Below are 16,838 nucleotides of genomic sequence, written 5' to 3' on the forward strand. Positions count from 1 at the left end.
GGGCAGCTAGCCAGAAGAATCTCAGCATCCTGCAATCCTGTCAAAGGACCTCCATGTGGTGGAGCTTTGCCTAAAGTATTAGATTCCTGGTGACCAGTGCGACAATAAGAAGAGTTCTATACAAGTGTATTGTTTGTCGGTAGTTAAATGGTGCTGCAGGGCAACAACAGAAGGCCTACCTACCTCAGGATAACAATGGGAATTAGGTGTGCTGAGGGTGCTGCAGCACCCCCTAAATTATATATATTTTTTTTCAATCCCCCTAGCGGCTCTTGTCTCGGTGGACTCTGGGAGAGCTTGATAAGATCAATAAGGAAGATTCTCAACACCACTTTGAGAATACAAACCCTGGATGAGAAGGGCTTTCATACTATTCTGTGTGAGGGAGAGGATATCATCGTTGTCCTATTACCAAGGCATCCAGTGACCTAATGACCTGGAGGCGCTGACACCTAATCACCTGTTGCTCCTCAAGACTAAGCCACCCCTGCCTCAAGGAATCTGAAGAAGATGGAAACAAGTCCAATACATGTCGGACCTGTTCTGGAAGCGTTGGACGAGGGATGACATGGTGCCTCGTAACTCCTGGGCCATGGGCAAGGTCATCCAGGTGGTTTAAGCAAGACATGGGCTTGTACGGCAGGTCTGCATCAAGAACAGGACCAACGAGCTAGATAGACACATTTTGAGGTCTGTCTTCTTCAAGAAGCTGAATGAGACAGACAGTGGGAAAGACTGATCTCCTTCGGTGCGTCATGTGCTGATAACCGCTGACCCCAGGTAATAAGGTATTCAGCAAGTCAGAAGAGAAGATTGAAAAGAGACCTTTAGTTAACTTGGTGCCTGGTTTACTTTTGAGTAATTGTTTCATGTTTTAGAGAACAATTAGGGGACGGGCAGGAGGGAAAGGTGTTATGGCCGACTGAACACTTCGGTGCAGAATGCCTAAAGATAAAAACGTAATATTCAATATCTGTAAGTTTGATTAAATATTAGCACTTCACTCCACACACTCATGGCAATAACTTTCAATCTGGAAATCAATCAACACCCAAACATGTCGGAGGGTAAGCATGGAGAACCAATCACCAGAAGAAAACGATACTCCTCAACGGACAATTTATGCTTTTCACCACCAGGAATGGTAAGTGTAGAAACCGACTTGCTAAAGTCGATAAATGATAAACTGGACATACTTGAACTAGTCAGTAAAGAGATGAAGGACTTGAAGGCGAGCCTCGAGATGAGTGCCAAAAAAGATGTGACAATAGAGAAAGAAACAAACAAGCTAATATGATTGAAAAGGACATTTTAGAACTTAGAACGGAGAACAGGTTTCTGAGAGAAGCCTTACTTGAAATACAGACTAGATCTATGAGACAAAATCTGGTACTTACTGGTATCAAAGAAAAATAGGGTGAAGATCCTGAAAGTGTGGTGAAAGAATTCTTTCTTAAAGCGCTACAGATCCCAGGCATTACTATCAACAAAATCAAACTCAAAACATGTACACCATTTCGGACAGAGATATGAGCGCCCAATCATTGCCAAATGTGCATTCTTTAAAGATAAAATAATGGTTAAAAGCCTGGGTAAAAGACTTGCTGGCATGAAAATAGATATGAAGGATCAGTTCCTGAAGGAAATTGCAGAACGGCGCAAAGTTCTGTACCCACTCTAAGGTGAATAGATTAAAAAGGAAACGTGTAGCCCTCATAGTCGATAAACTGTATTGATAACCAATTGTTCTGAGACACCAAAACTACTCCATGGCTATTTTAATATTACAAAGTGTCACGGATCCCCCCCAGTACTGATGCTCATTCTGTTCACCAGTTCCGGAGGTCTACGTCACCGGCTTTCTAGGCTTCACTGAACGGGATTCATTATCATCAACCCCGGACTGTCTTGTCTGATTACACACACCTGGTTCCCATTTCCCCTGATTAGTATGTTAAATATGTGCCCTCTGTTCCCATGTCTGTTGGTGGTGTGAGTACCTATGCATTGGTGCAGCTGTTAAGCTGCGTGCTATATATATTGTGTATTACGGGTATCGTCCCGTGGCGTTCAACAAGGTTTACCCTCGCTCCTTTGTTTGGATACAGCCCAGTGTTTGGGTGTATTACAAACCCCTATTGTGTATTCCTGCGCTTGTCTCCAAGACCCTTTATACCAGCGTGACACAAAGTTCCCATAGAGGAGTCAAATAATGGAACTCCCAATACTATCCATGGTAAGGATTGTAATAAAAATGCATTGGAAAACAAAATACAACAATGAATAAAGAAATAGACAACAAATACGCTAAACCATTCAAGGGAAAAGGGAAAGTTGTAAAAAATTAGTATTCGACTGTCTAATTATAAATATATAAAAGACAGCATTAGAAGAACAGATAATAATACATCTTCAAAGATAAGAAACTGGAACACACAAGTAAACAAAAGCCTGAAATTATGTAGGAATCAACATGGTAGGGATAAAAACACAGCAAACAGAGGACATAAAAGGCACAGTATGTGGGTATGAGTGGGGTGTGTTTTTTTGTGTTTGGAAAAGTGTGGAGTTACGTGAATGAAAAAGGAAAATGGTTGCAAATACCAGAGCCCATGTGTTTCTACCAACAGGAGTTCCGAAAGAGAGCTTTCCATTTTGTGCAGATATTGGATATACATTTTAAAATACATGTATTTTGTCACGCCATGACCTTAGAGATCCTTTTTATTCTCTATTTTGGTTAGGTCAGGGTGTGACCAGGGTGGGTAGTCTAGTTTTTTTCATTTCTATGTTGGCCTGGTATGTTTCCCAATCAGAGGCAGCTGTCTATCGTTGTCTCTGATTGGGGATCATATTTAGGCAGCCTTTTCCCACTGGGTTTTTGTGGGATCTTGTCTATGTCTAGTTGCCTGCGAGCACCACATTAGTTTCACGTTTCTTTTTGCGCTTTATTGTTTTCTGTGAGTTTCATCCAATAAACATGTGGAACTCTATGCACGCTGTGCCTTGGTCCATTAATTCAACCAACGATCCTGACAGAAGATCCCACCACCAACGGACCAAGCAGCATGCCCAGGAGGAGCAGGGATCCTGGGCCTGGGAGGAAATCCAGGAGTGGAGGACATCCTGGACTTGGGAGGAAATAATGGCAGGAGACAGAAGCCTGCCATGGAAACAGGCGGAAGCAGCGAAGGAGGAACAATGACGACGCCAGGGTCCGCAGCCAGGATGCAAGCCCAAAAGACAGCCCCAAATTATTTTGGGGGGGGGGGGGCACACGGAGTGGTCGGTGGAGCCGAGGGGTGAACCAGAGCCAGTCAGGGAGTCGAGTGAGGAACTCGACGAAAGATTCCGGAGAGAGGTGTTGGCGTTGAGAGCGCTGCAGAGCGGGCGTGCTGAGGAGCGTGACATCAGTCCGTTGTCATATGCACCAGGTTCACGCATCTGGCCTCCAGTGCGCCTCCCCAGTCCGGTACGTCCTGTGTCTCCTCCACGCACTCGCCCTGAGGTGTGTGTCACCGTTCCGGTACAGTGTGTGCCGGTTCTACGCACCGTGTCTCCAGTGCGCCTCCACAGCCCAGTGTGTCCTGTGCCAACTCCCCGCACTTGCCATGCGAAGGTTGTTATCTGTCCAGGACACGTTGTGCCAGCTCTACGCTCCAGACCTCCAGTGCGTCTCCCCAGCCCGGTACGTCCTGTGCCAGCTCCACGCACCAGGCCTCCAGCGACGGTCTGCAGTCCAGAGCCTCCAGCGACAGTTCCCAGTCCGGAGCCTCCAGCGACGGTTCCCAGTCCGGAGCCTCCAGCGACGGTTCCCAGTCCGGAGCCTCCAACGAGGGTTCCCAGTCCGGAGCCTCCAACGAGGGTTCCCAGTCCGGAGCCTCCAACGAGGGTTCCCAGTCCGGAGCCTCCGGCGAGGGTTCCCAGTCCGGAGCCTCCGGCGAGGGTTCGCAGTCCGGAGCCTCCGGCGAGGGTTCGCAGTCCGGAGCCTCCGGCGAGGGTTCGCAGTCCGGAGCCTCCGGCGAGGGTTCGCAGTCCGGAGCCTCCGGCGAGGGTTCGCAGTCCGGAGCCTCCGGCGAGGGTTCCCAGTCCGGAGCCTCCGGCGACGGTTCCCAGTCCGGAGCCTCCGGCGACGGTTCCCAGTCCGGAGCCTCCGGCGACGGTTCCCAGTCTGGAACGTCCTGTGATGATCCATGGCCCGGAGCTTCCAGTGATGATCCATGGCCCGGAGCTTCCAGTGATGATCCATGGCCCGGAGCTTCCAGTGATTATCCATGGCCCGGAGACTCTAGTGACGATCCATGGCCCGGAGACTCCAGTGACGATCAACGGTCCGGTTCCTCCAGTGACGATCAACGGTCCGGTTCCTCCGGCGACGATCCACGGTCCGGTTCCTCCGGCGATGATCCACGGTCCGGAGCTTCCGGCGACGATCCCCGCACCAGAGTCGCCACCAAAGATGGCGGATCCGCAAGCGGAGCGGAGTCTACGTCCCGCATCGGAGCCGCCACCAAGGCTAGATGCCCACCCGGGCCCTCCCCTATAGAGTCAGGTTATGCGGCCGGAGTCCGCACCTTTTGGTTAGGTGAGGGTGTGACTAGGGTGGGTAGTCTAGTTTTTTCATTTCTATGTTGGCCTGGTATGGTTCCCAATCAGAGGCAGCTGTCTATCGTTGTCTCTGATTGGGGATCATATTTAGGCAGCATTTTGCCACTGGGTTTGTGTGGGATCTTGTCTATGTCTAGTTGCCTGCGAGCACAACATTAGTTTCACGTTTCGTTTTGCTCTTTATTGTTTTCTGTGAGTTTCATCCAATAAACATGTGGAACTCTATGCACGCTGCGCCTTGGCACATTAATTCAACCAACGATCGTGACATATTTATTTATTGTCCTATCTTGATTGAACGGTCCCCAATCCTATACCCTAGACACCCACCTGAGCGACCCATACACTAAGGAGATGTCCTTATCTGTTTAATAGGCCTACTGCAAGCCTATATGCAGCGAAGACAGAAAGATAAATGCTGTCAGATATCCACTAAAGCAGCTCCACTCCCTCAAGATTCTGAGCCTGCCTGGCAGGGTTGGTTCCACAAAGGCAAAGCCCCCGGATGGGTGAGCATACTATACAAGGAATTTGTTAAAGCTGCTAATGAGAACCTTGACAACATTGTACATAGCCAGTGGGGATTCCGGTGGGGTGCCCCCACCCAGGTAGTGGCAGTGCTGGCAACACTAGCTGCAGTAACCCATGGAGAGGGGGTCACACTCGGACAATCAGAGAGGGGGCAAATTACTGTGGCCCTGGTGGCACAAAATAATCAATGATCTGAATGCACAGAGATGCTTCGGAAAATGGTCACAACAGGGAAACAGTGTGTGTATATTTCAGGGGAAGGGGGTGTATCTGAGCTCCATCAGCTAGGACTTGGCATTGGTTAATCAAATCTCCCCATTTTGCATGCCTAATCAAACAGCTACAACTGTATATGCATTCACACATCAAGTCCTGTCTTGAGTTGGGCTCAGGGATGGAACAACTTTTGAACATCTGTGCTTGTGTTTTTTTGTGGGGGAAGGGTATGGAGTGTGTGTGTGTATATCCCAATGTATCTGTTGCTATGGGGTAATGATGTTAGGGACAATATAGGATGAATCACAATAAATGTTTTCTAAAATGTGTTTTTTGTAATGGCAATCCTGGTTATAGGTAACAATACTTCGCATGAACTGCTTACATTAAATGTAATTTTTGTAATGGCAATCCTGGTTATGGGTAACACTCATATTATACATTAACTGTGGAAATTAAGATACGCAATATTTTTTCATATACAGTCCCCTTTTGTTACGTTACAGCCTTATTCTAAAATGGATTTAAAATATTTTTTTCTCAGCAATCTACACACAAAACCCCATAATGACAAAGCGCAAACAGGTTTTTGACATTTTTGCAAATGTACAGTCGTGGCCAAAAGTTTTGAGAATGACACAAATATTAATTTCCACAAAGTTTGCTGCTTCAGTGGTCTTAAGATATTTTTGTCAGATGTTACTATGGAATACTGAGTTATAATTATAAGCATTTCATAAGTGTCAAAGGCTTTTATTGACAATTACATGAAGTTGATGCAAAGAGTCAATATTTGCAGTGTTGACCCTTCTTTTTCAAGATCTCTGCAATCCGCCCTGGCATGCTGTCAATTAACTTCTGGGCCACATCCTGACTGATGGCAGCCCATTCTTGCATAATCAATGCTTGGAATTTGTCAGAACTTGTGGGTTTTTGATTGTCCACCCGCCATTTGACGATTGACCACAAGTTCTCAATGGGATTAAGGTCTGATGAGTTTCCTGGCCATGGACCCAAAATATCGATGTTTTGTTCCCCGAGCCACTTAGTTATCACTTTTGCCTTATGGCAAGGTGCTCCATCATGCTGGAAAAGGCATTGTTTGTCACCAAACTGTTCCTGGATGGTTGGGAGAAGTTGCTCTCGGAGGATGTGTTGGTACCATTCTTTATTCATGGCTGTGTTCTTAGGCAAAATTGTGAGTGAACTCACTCCCTTGGCTGAGAAGCAACCCCACACATGAATGGTCTCAGGATGCTTTACTGTTGGCATGACACAGGACTGATGGTAGGGCTCACCTTGTCTTCTCTGGATAAGCTTTTTTCCGGATGCCTCAAGCAATCGGAAAGGGGATTCATCAGAGAAAATGACTTTACCCCAGTCCTCAGCAGTCCAATCCCTGTACCTTTTGCAGAATATCAGTCTTATTGATGTTTTTCCTGGAGAGAAGTGGCTTCTTTGCTGTCCTTCTTGACACCAGGCCATCCTCCAAAAGTCTTTGCGTCACTGTGCGTGCAGATGCACTCACACCTGCCTGCTGCCATTCCTGAGCAAGCTCTGTACTGGTGGTGCCCCGATGTGCCGTTTCCCCCGTGCTTTGGGACGTAGATGTGAACATCTGCCAGGCCCTGGAGAGGGAACTACTAACTTCCTTCCCGGGGCACTCATACATTTCCACGGAGGTAAGGAATCGGCTGTTGACCTGGACACACACATCTGTTGCCGCTGGACACCCAACTATCACCCGCACCATTCAATCCATCGCCGCTATGTACTGGTGGCCCACCTTGGCGCAGGACGTCGCCCACTATGTCAACTCCTGCTCCGTATTTGCCCAAACCAAATCTGTTCGGCACTCTCCAGAAGGGAAATTCCTCCCCCGTCCTGTGCCTCAGCAGCCTTGGTCCCATCTGTCTATAAATTTCATCTCTAATCTCCCGTCTGATGGTTTGACCACTATTATGGCTGTTGTGGACAGATTCTCGAAATCCTGCCATTTTTATACTTCTCTCTGGTCTCCCTACCACTCTCCAGAGGTGGAAAAAGTACTCAATAGTCATACTTGAGTAAAATATGCTTTTATATAAAATGACTCAAGTGAAAGTAACCCAGTAAAATACAAAAAAGTATCCAATTTAAAGAACTCAATTGTCATACTTAAGTAAAAGTACAAAGTACATGCTATACATCAAATTCCTTATATATCTTTCCTTAAACCAGACGGCACAATTTCCTTTTAATTCCTTTTGTATTCCTTTTTTTGACAGCCAGGGGCACACTCCAACACTCAGACATAATTTACGAAGGAAGCATTTATGTTTAGGGAGTCCACCAGAGCAGAGGCAGCAGGGATGACCCCGGGACGTTCTCTTTAAGTGTGTGAATTTGACCTTTTTCCTGTACTGCTAAGCATTCAACTTGTAACTAGTACTTTTGGGTGTCAGGAAAAATGTATGGAGTAAAATGTGTATAATTTTCTTTAGGAATATAATGAAGTAAAAGTAGTCAAAAATATAAATAGTAAAGTACAGATACCTAAAAAAACTACTTAAGAAGTACTTTAAAGTAGTTTTACTCAAGTACTTTACACCACTGCCACTCTCCAGGTCACTGAGGCACTGTTCCAGCACGTCTTCCAGCAGAATGGTCTTCCAGAGGACATCCTCTCTGACCGTGACCCCCAATTCACGCTGTGGGTATAGAGAGCCTTCATGGAGAAGCTGGGGGCCACGGCCAGCCTCACATCCGGGTTCCAGCCTCAGTCCAATGTGCAGGTGAAGAGGACTAACCAGGAGCTGGGGAGGTTCCTTCGTAGTCACTGCCAGGACCAGCAGGAGGAGTGAGCCCAGCTCCTTCCATGGGCGGAGTACGTCCAGAACTGTACTTAAAACCTCTTGCAGCTAGGGGGCAGTATTTTGATGGTTGGATAAAAAACGTTCCCGAAGTAAACTGCCTATTTCTCAGGCACAGAAGATAGAATATGCATATAATTGGCAGATTAGGATAGAAAACACTCTAAAGTTTCCAAAACTGTCCAAATATTGTCTGTGAGTATAACAGAACTGATATTGCAGGCGAAAACCTGAGGAAAATCCAACCAGGAAGTGCTGTTTTTCTGAAACTACTCTGTTCCATTGCAAGCCTATCGTCCATTTAAAGGGATATCCACCAAATTCCTTTCCCTATGGCTTCCACAGGGTGTGAACAGTCTTTAGACATGGTTTCAAGCTTTTACTCTGAAAAATGAGCGAGAATGATCACATCGCGTCAGTAGATAGCCAGATCTCCTTAGATTTGTTCATGCGCGCGCCACTGGTAGCGAGACATGTTCTTTCTCTCTTGTATTGAAAAGTTTACCGTCCGGTTGAAATATTATCGATTCTTTATTGTAAAAACAACCTGAGGATTGATTATAAAAAACGTTTGACATGTTTCTACGAACTTTACGGATACTATTTGGAATTTTCGGCTGCCCGTTGTGACCTGCACGAGCCTGTGGATTACTCAACAAAACGCGCCAACCAAATGGAGGTTTTTGGATATAAAAATAATCTTTATCGAACAAAACAAACATTTATTGTGTAACTGGGAGTCTCGTGAGTGCAAACATCCGAAGATCATCAAAAGGTAAGCGATTGTTTTATTGCTTTTCTGACTTTCGTGACCAATCTACTTTGCTGCTAGCTGTTTGTAATGTTTTGTCTACTGAGAGCTGTCATAATCGCATGGTTTACTTTCGCTGTAAAGCTTGTTGTTAATCCATGCCAGGTGAATTAACAACAAGCTAAGCTGTGTTTTGGTATATTGCACTTGTGATTTCATGAAAATTAAATATTTTTTGTAATTTAATTTGAATTTGGCGCTCTGCAATTCAGCAGATGTTGACGAAAATGATCCCGCTAAAGGGAACGGCCCAGAGGAGCGCTGTTGGGTCCTGGAGGCTGACATCCTGGACCCCAACGTCATTTGGGATTTCCATTTCCGCCTTGTGGACCGGCCTGCTCCTCGCCCTTGGGGCCATCCTCCTGGCTGGTGTCATCCTGCGGCTGGAGCTGCTCGTCGGGGGTTCTGTCACGCCTACTCCCGCTCTGGCACGCGACATCGCCTATCCACCGGCCCTGGCAATCATCATTATGCACACCTGCTCCCCATTACCCACACATGGGCTTCTTCACCTTGATAACTCTCCCTTTATTTGGCCTCAGTCATCAAGCAGTATTGGTTTGTGTACACTTCTCCTATTTTGCTGATCTTCCTTTTTCTTATTAAATACTCATCTTCTGCACCTGCTTCCTGTTTCCCAGCGTCTTCGTTACATTGAAGCTACGCTGAAAATGTGGACAGACAGTGACATATGGGGCCACACTTTGTGCTGCATGTAGCGTGCTGTAAACTGTACTATACCATAATCTACATGCTGAGAGAATATCGGTATAGACAATTATTAATTAACAATCAATTAATTGATATCATGACAATTTTTGTCACCCTTCATTCATATATTGACGACACTCCTTGACAATATGTTAATTGTATCTACGGATGCAAAAACAAGCCCTCCCATTTAGACAACGTTTTCAACCCATTGTGACTTGAGCAAGATGTCTAGGTTGAGCTGTCTCGGGACATCTCTGACGATAATTACACCTCGCTCTTCACTGTTGCACTAAATTCATTGGGATCTGTCATCTAGCCAGCCCCTGACGTGCTCAATTCAGTGCCTAATCAAAATGGCTGCCCAGAGCAGTTTGAAGGATCAAGGCCCATCTGCTTACCCTTGAATGGAGAATCCCCGGTCGCTTCACTCTCGCCAGGGCCGCAAACATGATGCTGTCTCCTAAAATTAAGCAACGGTGTGGATTAGAGCTGTGGGCTGGCGATTGGAGAGGAGAATCCTTTCTTTTTACTCTCACTGAACCTGGATTTCTCCTGTTATTTGATCTTATCTGTTTTGGAATCCAACCGGCTTGCTTTCATGTCACTTGAGAGTTAAAATGTCATGGTCTTGCATTAATATTAACCTTTGTGTAGAGGTCAAACCATGTGAAAGCGCAGCAGGCCCACTACCTGGCAGTGTGTCCATGAGCCTTCATGTGTCCTGAGGCCTGAACTGGTTTTCAAAGTCTCGGTCTTCCCCCCTCCATAAGTCCAAACTAGTCAACGCTACAACAGGAACAAAAACATGAATCTTCAAAAAAAGTATCTTTCCTGTTGAATGCACTCACGAGCCTCTTTACCTTGTGAGGTATCTCAGGATGAAAACAATGTTATTGACTGTTCAGAATTGAATTCTTCAGGTCATCCTTACTCCAGTTGTTTGAGCACGAAACCCCTTTTTCATTCCATCATCCTTACCTTCAAAGTCGCAAACTCTTACATTTTCATTCTAACGGTCATAGTGTAACCTCTGGGATTATAACCAAGGTCTCTTGAGCTCTATGCCAACATCTTAACCCTTAAACCTCGATGACATTCTATCTTGCAAAAGAGATTTCATCCCAATGAGTACAAACAGTATGAATAAGTATAAAATCAAATAAACACTCAGTAGGTTCCCTTTATTGCTGCTACAGACGTTGACAGGGCTACTCATCACAAGAGTGCATTCCAAATCACTGCTACAATTGCGAGAGCAAGTAAACTCGTTAAGAATAGCATTTCTGTTTCTAATTAACTGCTGTCAGAAAATTATGAGGACTGAATTGGACTGCTTTTGAGCACAACGTTTCTCTGTCGTGATTGAACTGAATAATTGATTCTAACTGAAACCTCTGGCGGAGAGAAGAAGGGACTATGGAAAGGATAGCACAACATATGTTTTTTTTAATGAGAGAAGAAGAGGAATATTGGACTCCTCAATGTCGGCTTCATAAATGAAGAGGCTCACCCCGCAGGGCAAAAAGTTGGCATGGGATGTTGAAAACCGGGAATTTGAATCTACAGTGCCTTCAGAAAGTATTCACACCCCTTGACATGTTCCACATTTTGTTGTGTTACAGCCTGAATTTACCTCGACAACAGCCAGTGAAATTGCAGGGCGCCAAATTCAAAACAACAGAAATCCCATTATTAAAATTCCTCAAACATACAAGTATTATACACCATTCTAAAGATAAACTTCTTGTAAATCCAACCACAGTGTCCGATTTCAAAAAGGCTTTACTGCGAAAGCACACCATGCGATTATGTTAGGTCAGCGCCTAGCCACAGAAAACCGTACAGCCATTTTCCAGCCAAGGAAAGGGCTCACAAAAGTCAGAAATAGAGTTAAAATTAATCACTTACCTTTGATGATCTTCCTTTGATGGCATTCATAGGACTTCATGTTACACAATACATCTATGTTTTGTTCGACAAAGTTCATATTTATATCCAAAAAACTCCTTTTTGTTTGCGCGTTTAGTCCAGTAATCCAAAATGCACAAGGCGCGAGCACAAAGTCTAGACGAAAAGTCAAAAAAGTTATATTACAGTTTGTAGAAACATGTCAAACGATGTACAGAATCAATCTTTAGGATGTTTTTATCATAAATCTTCAATAGTATTCCAACCGGACAATTCCTTTGTCTTTAGAAATTAAAAGGAACGGAGCTCGTGCTCACAGCTGCGCTCGTGACTAAACTAAAGGCTTTCAACCAGAACACTGGTTCAAACAGCTCTTATTCGCTCCCCCTTCATAGTAAAAGCCTGAAACAAAGTTCTAAAGACTGTTGCCATCTAGTGGAATCCTTAGGAAGTGCAATCTGACCCCATAGACACAGTATATTGGATAGGCAATCACTTGAAAAACTACAAACGTCAGATTTCCCACTTCCTGGTTGGATTTTTCTCAGGTTTTCGCCTGCCGTATGAGTTCTGTTATACTCACAGACATCATTCAAACAGTTTTAGAAACTTCAGAGTGTTTTCTATCCAAATCTACTAATAATATGCATATCCTAGCCTCTGGGCCTGAGTAGCCGGCAGTTTACTCTGGGCACGCTTTTCATCCGGACATGAAAATACTGCCCCCTACACCATTGAGGTTAACATGTGTGTGAGTACGGCAAGAATAAATAAGTTCAATAGTAAAAAGTCACATAATAAGTTGCATGGACTCACTCTGTGTGCAATAATAGTGTTTAACATTATTTCTGAATGACTACCTCATCTCTTTAGCCCACACATACAATTATGTGTAAGGTCCTTCAGTTGATCAGTGAATTTCAAACACAGATTCAACCACAAAGACCAGGGAGGTTTTCCAATGCCTTGCAAAGAAGGGCACCTATTGGGAGATGGGTAAAAATAAAAAGAGCAGATGTTGAATATCCCTTTGAGCATGATAAAGTTATTAATTACACTTTGGATGGTGTATCAATACACCCAGTCACTTCGAAGATACATACGTCCTTCCTAACTCAGCTGCCGGAGAGGAAGGAACCGCTCAGGGATTTCCCCATGAGGCCAATGGTGACTTTAAAACAGTTAAAGAGTTGAATGGCTGTGATAGGAGAAAACTGAGGATGGATCAACAACATTGGAGTTACTCTACAATACCAACCTAAATTACAGAGTGAATAGAAGCAACAAGGCCCTAAAGTTATACTGAAAAAAATGTGGTTAAACAATACATTTTTTATCCTGAATACAAAGTGTTATGTCTGGGACAAATCCAAAAAAACACATTACTGAGTACCACTCTCCATATTTTCATACATAGTTGTGGCTTCATCATGTTATGGGTATGATTGTAATTGTTAAGGACTGGGGAATTTTTCAGGGTAAAAAATTAAACAGAATGGAGCTGAGAGCAGGCAAAATCCTGGAGGAAAGCCTGGTTCAGCTTTCCATCAGCCACTGGGAGATGAATTCGCCTTTCAGCAAGACAATAACATAAAACACAAGGCCAAATCCACACTGGAGTTGCTTACCAAGAAGACAGTGAATGTTTCTGAGTTTCCAATTTACAGTTTTGACATAAATCTACTTGAAAATCTATTGCAGACCTGAAAATGGTTGTCAAGCAATGATCAACAACCAGTTTGACAGAGCTTGAAGAATTTTTTAAAGAATAATGGGCAAATGTTGCACAATCCAGGTGTGGAAAGTTCTAAGAAACTTACCCAGAAAGATGCTTCTACTAATTATTGACTCGGGTGTGAATACTTAAGTAAATTAGATATTTCTGTTTTTCATTTTAAATAAATGTGTAAAAATGTAAATTTGTCATTATGGGGTATTGTGTGTATATGGTGAGGGAAAAAATATATTTAATACATTTTGAATTCAGGCTGTGACACATCAAAATATGGAATAAGTCAAGGGGTATGAATACTTTCTGAAGGCACTGTATATATATTCTCAATGACTATAATCCAATATATACCCAATATATTTGTCCAGTATATTCTATATATTATATGCATGCACTGTGTAAATTACTAGAATGTATGCACTGTGTTTAAATCCTCAGTCCTGTTCAAAAATCAGAAACCACACTGAAAACATCCACGGACAAGCTGACAGAGAAATTCCTTTAGCTGCTAATTCTGATGTCGCTGACCGAGACATTCTGAAACCTGAGTTGTTGACCAGATCGAACCATATATTTTCAAGTACCATGTCAGTGCTCTTAACAACATGTTAGCTTTCTGTTAAACATGTTCATGCCATATTTGGCTAAGTAGTTTTCACCTCTAAACTCTATAATTATAGGTTGTAATGACTACCGAGGAACCTTCCCTATGTCAACCAATTTTTGCACCCACAAATTGTGTGTGAGTTGTCAGCATATAAGACGTGTAGTAGACCTTGACATTTTCAAGGTGTTTGTCGAAGCCAGATAGGCGTAAATTCCTTGAATGCCAGAGAAGTGTTGCAAGGTTCAGCTGTGATTCGTCGGTCAATCATTCTTTAGCACTAAAACAAAAGTGCTGAAGGGGAACCGAACCTAGAACTGCATCTGAAACCGATGATTAGCAGATGTCAGTAGGTCAATGTAGGCTCAAATAATTCCTTAATATCAAATATTGATATTGAATGTGGAGCTGTGATTGGTCGGCGTTGTAAAAAGTGAGCCGGTGCCTAGCTCGGTAATTCCTTAAATGACAAGATAATTTCATGGTGGAGCTGGTATTACATTTTGGCTGAAATAAATCCTTAACAGCAAACAAAAATGTTGAAGGTGAAGCCAGGATCAAAACTGTGTCTGACCAAGGATAGGCAAAGGGCAGTGACCCAGTGAAGAAGTGACAGTGCTATCTCCGGGAAAGGGGAGTACAGGTGTTAAATAATGTGTCACTTTGGATTCTCCCGGGTACATGGTTTGAAGATAAAGATTTGCGTGTACCACTCTGACTCTGCCGCTATAAATCCAACCACTGTTACCAATTTAAGGGATTGTAGACGATATGTGGAACCAGTGACTGCATACTGGTAGAGTCAATACCTTAGAGAGTGACAGAGGATGTTGTATCTGCATCGGTCGGCACCACATATACAAAGTATGTGGACACCCCTTCAAATGAGTCGGTTCGGCAATTTCAGCCACGCCCGTTGCTGACAGGTGTATAAAATCGAGCTCGCAGCCATGCAATCTCCATAGACAAACATTGGCATTAGAATGGCCTTACTGAAGAGCTCAGTGACTTACAACGTGGCACCGTCATAGGATCCCACCTTTCCAACAAGTCAGTTCGTCTGGTGTAAAGCTTGCTGCCATTGGACTCTGGAGCAGTGGAAACGCATTCTCTGGAGTGATGAATCACACTTCACCATGTGATGAATCTGGGTTTGGCGGATGCCAGGAGAACGCTACCTGCCCCAATGCATAATGCCAACTGTAAAGTCTGGTGGAGGAGGAATAATGGTCTGAGTCTGTTTTTCATGGTCCGGGCTAGGCTCCTTAGTTCCAGTGAAGGGAAATCTTAACACTATAGCATACACAGCCTGCACAGAGCCCTGACCTCAACTCCATCAAACACCTTTGGGATGAATTGGAATGCCGCCTGCAAGCCAGGCCTATTCGCCCAACATCAGTGCCTGACCTCACTAATGCTCTTGTGGCTGAATGGAAGCAAGTCCCCGCAGCAATGCTCCAACATCTAATGGAAAGCCTTCCCAGAAGAGTGGAGGCTGTTATAGGAGCAAATGGGGGACCAACTCCATATTAATGCCTAGGATTTTGGAATGATATCTTCGACGAGCGGGTTTCCGAATAGCTTTTGTCATGTATTGTATCTCTATAGTCAATACACATCTAACCTCTTAAACTCTGACTGGTTGTTATAAGTACTTGATTTGATGATGATGGTAATGTTTTTTTTCAGTATTATGGCAGCTAAAAGCTGAATTGCAGTAATGCATACAAGAAACACATTTAGCTCATCAAACAGGAGCAGATTGATACAAATTGTCATGGTCCACACACACCAACACAGTCGTGAAGAAGGCACGGCAACGCCTCTACCCCCTCAGGGAGCTCAATTCCTGGTTCAGTTAGGTCTTTCTGGTTGAATTGATGTCAGATAATGTGATTACAACCGCAGATGTCTTTTTCTTGACTAAATCAAAAGACTTCTGGGAAAGGCATCACATTTTGGTTGTTATCTTGTGATGACTAGGGATTAACAACGGGAACCGGGATCCCGAGATTTCCCAATCTCGCCCCAGTTACTTTACCGACTCCTCAGATACATTGTGTCCGCAAAAGCACTTGAGGAAATAGACATTGTTCCATGACGTTACACTAGTAAAGTGATAGCATAGGCTTGTCTAGAAAGTCAGATTCGCAGGGAATTGATCAACCGCGACATTGTCCACGTTTCTGTATCTCTACTATAGCTGCAATTTGCTTATCTGTTTGTTTAGCGCAGCATCAGATAATGTATATTCCCTGTGACAAAGTCACGACAAAAACCTTCCCAAATATCCCTGATAGCCAGGTGCAAGCGGAGAGGAAAGGACCCACAAGCTGCCTGACATAATTAAGTCAATGGTGGGATAAAACAAATGTAATTTTCACTAGGTTGGAATAACGTCAAACTATTTTACCAGTCAGCAAACAGTGGTTCATATGCTTATATTAAAATTAGGCTATGCTACATCCATAGCCGCGGGAAATATCAGTGCTGAGGGTCCTGTATTAGTGGACCGATATAGTGTCGGTCCCATGTTTCACGAGCTGAAATAAAAGATCCCAGAAATGTTCCATGTGCACAAAAAGCTTATTTCTCTCAAATTTTGTGCACACATTTGTTTACATCCCTGTTTGTGAGCATTTGTCCTTTGCCAAGATAATCCATCCACCTGACAGGTGTGGCATATCAAGAAGCTGATTAAACAGCATGATCATTATACAGGTGCGCCTTGTGCTGTGACAATAAAAGGCCACTCAAGTGTGCAGTTTTGTCATACAACAGAATGCCACAGATGGGAGTGTGCAATTGGCATGCTGACTGTAGGAATGTCCACCAGAGCTGTTGCCAGAGAATTTAATGTTC

The 16,838-nt window shown here is 44.1% G+C and overlaps 1 protein-coding gene across 1 annotated transcript in view; it reads left to right on the plus strand.

The window, feature by feature from the left end:
• The first annotated feature begins 9,245 nt into the window (after positions 1-9,245).
• LOC120043892 (CXADR-like membrane protein) overlaps positions 9,246-16,838 on the plus strand; it is a 181,575-nt gene continuing 173,982 nt past the window's right edge. The window contains exon 1 of the mRNA XM_038988495.1: positions 9,246-9,476. Within this exon, the coding sequence (XP_038844423.1) occupies positions 9,246-9,476 (231 nt within the window). The remainder of the gene's footprint in view (positions 9,477-16,838) is intronic.

Source organism: Salvelinus namaycush, chromosome 3, assembly GCF_016432855.1.
Source record: "Salvelinus namaycush isolate Seneca chromosome 3, SaNama_1.0, whole genome shotgun sequence".
NCBI lineage: Eukaryota > Metazoa > Chordata > Actinopteri > Salmoniformes > Salmonidae > Salvelinus > Salvelinus namaycush.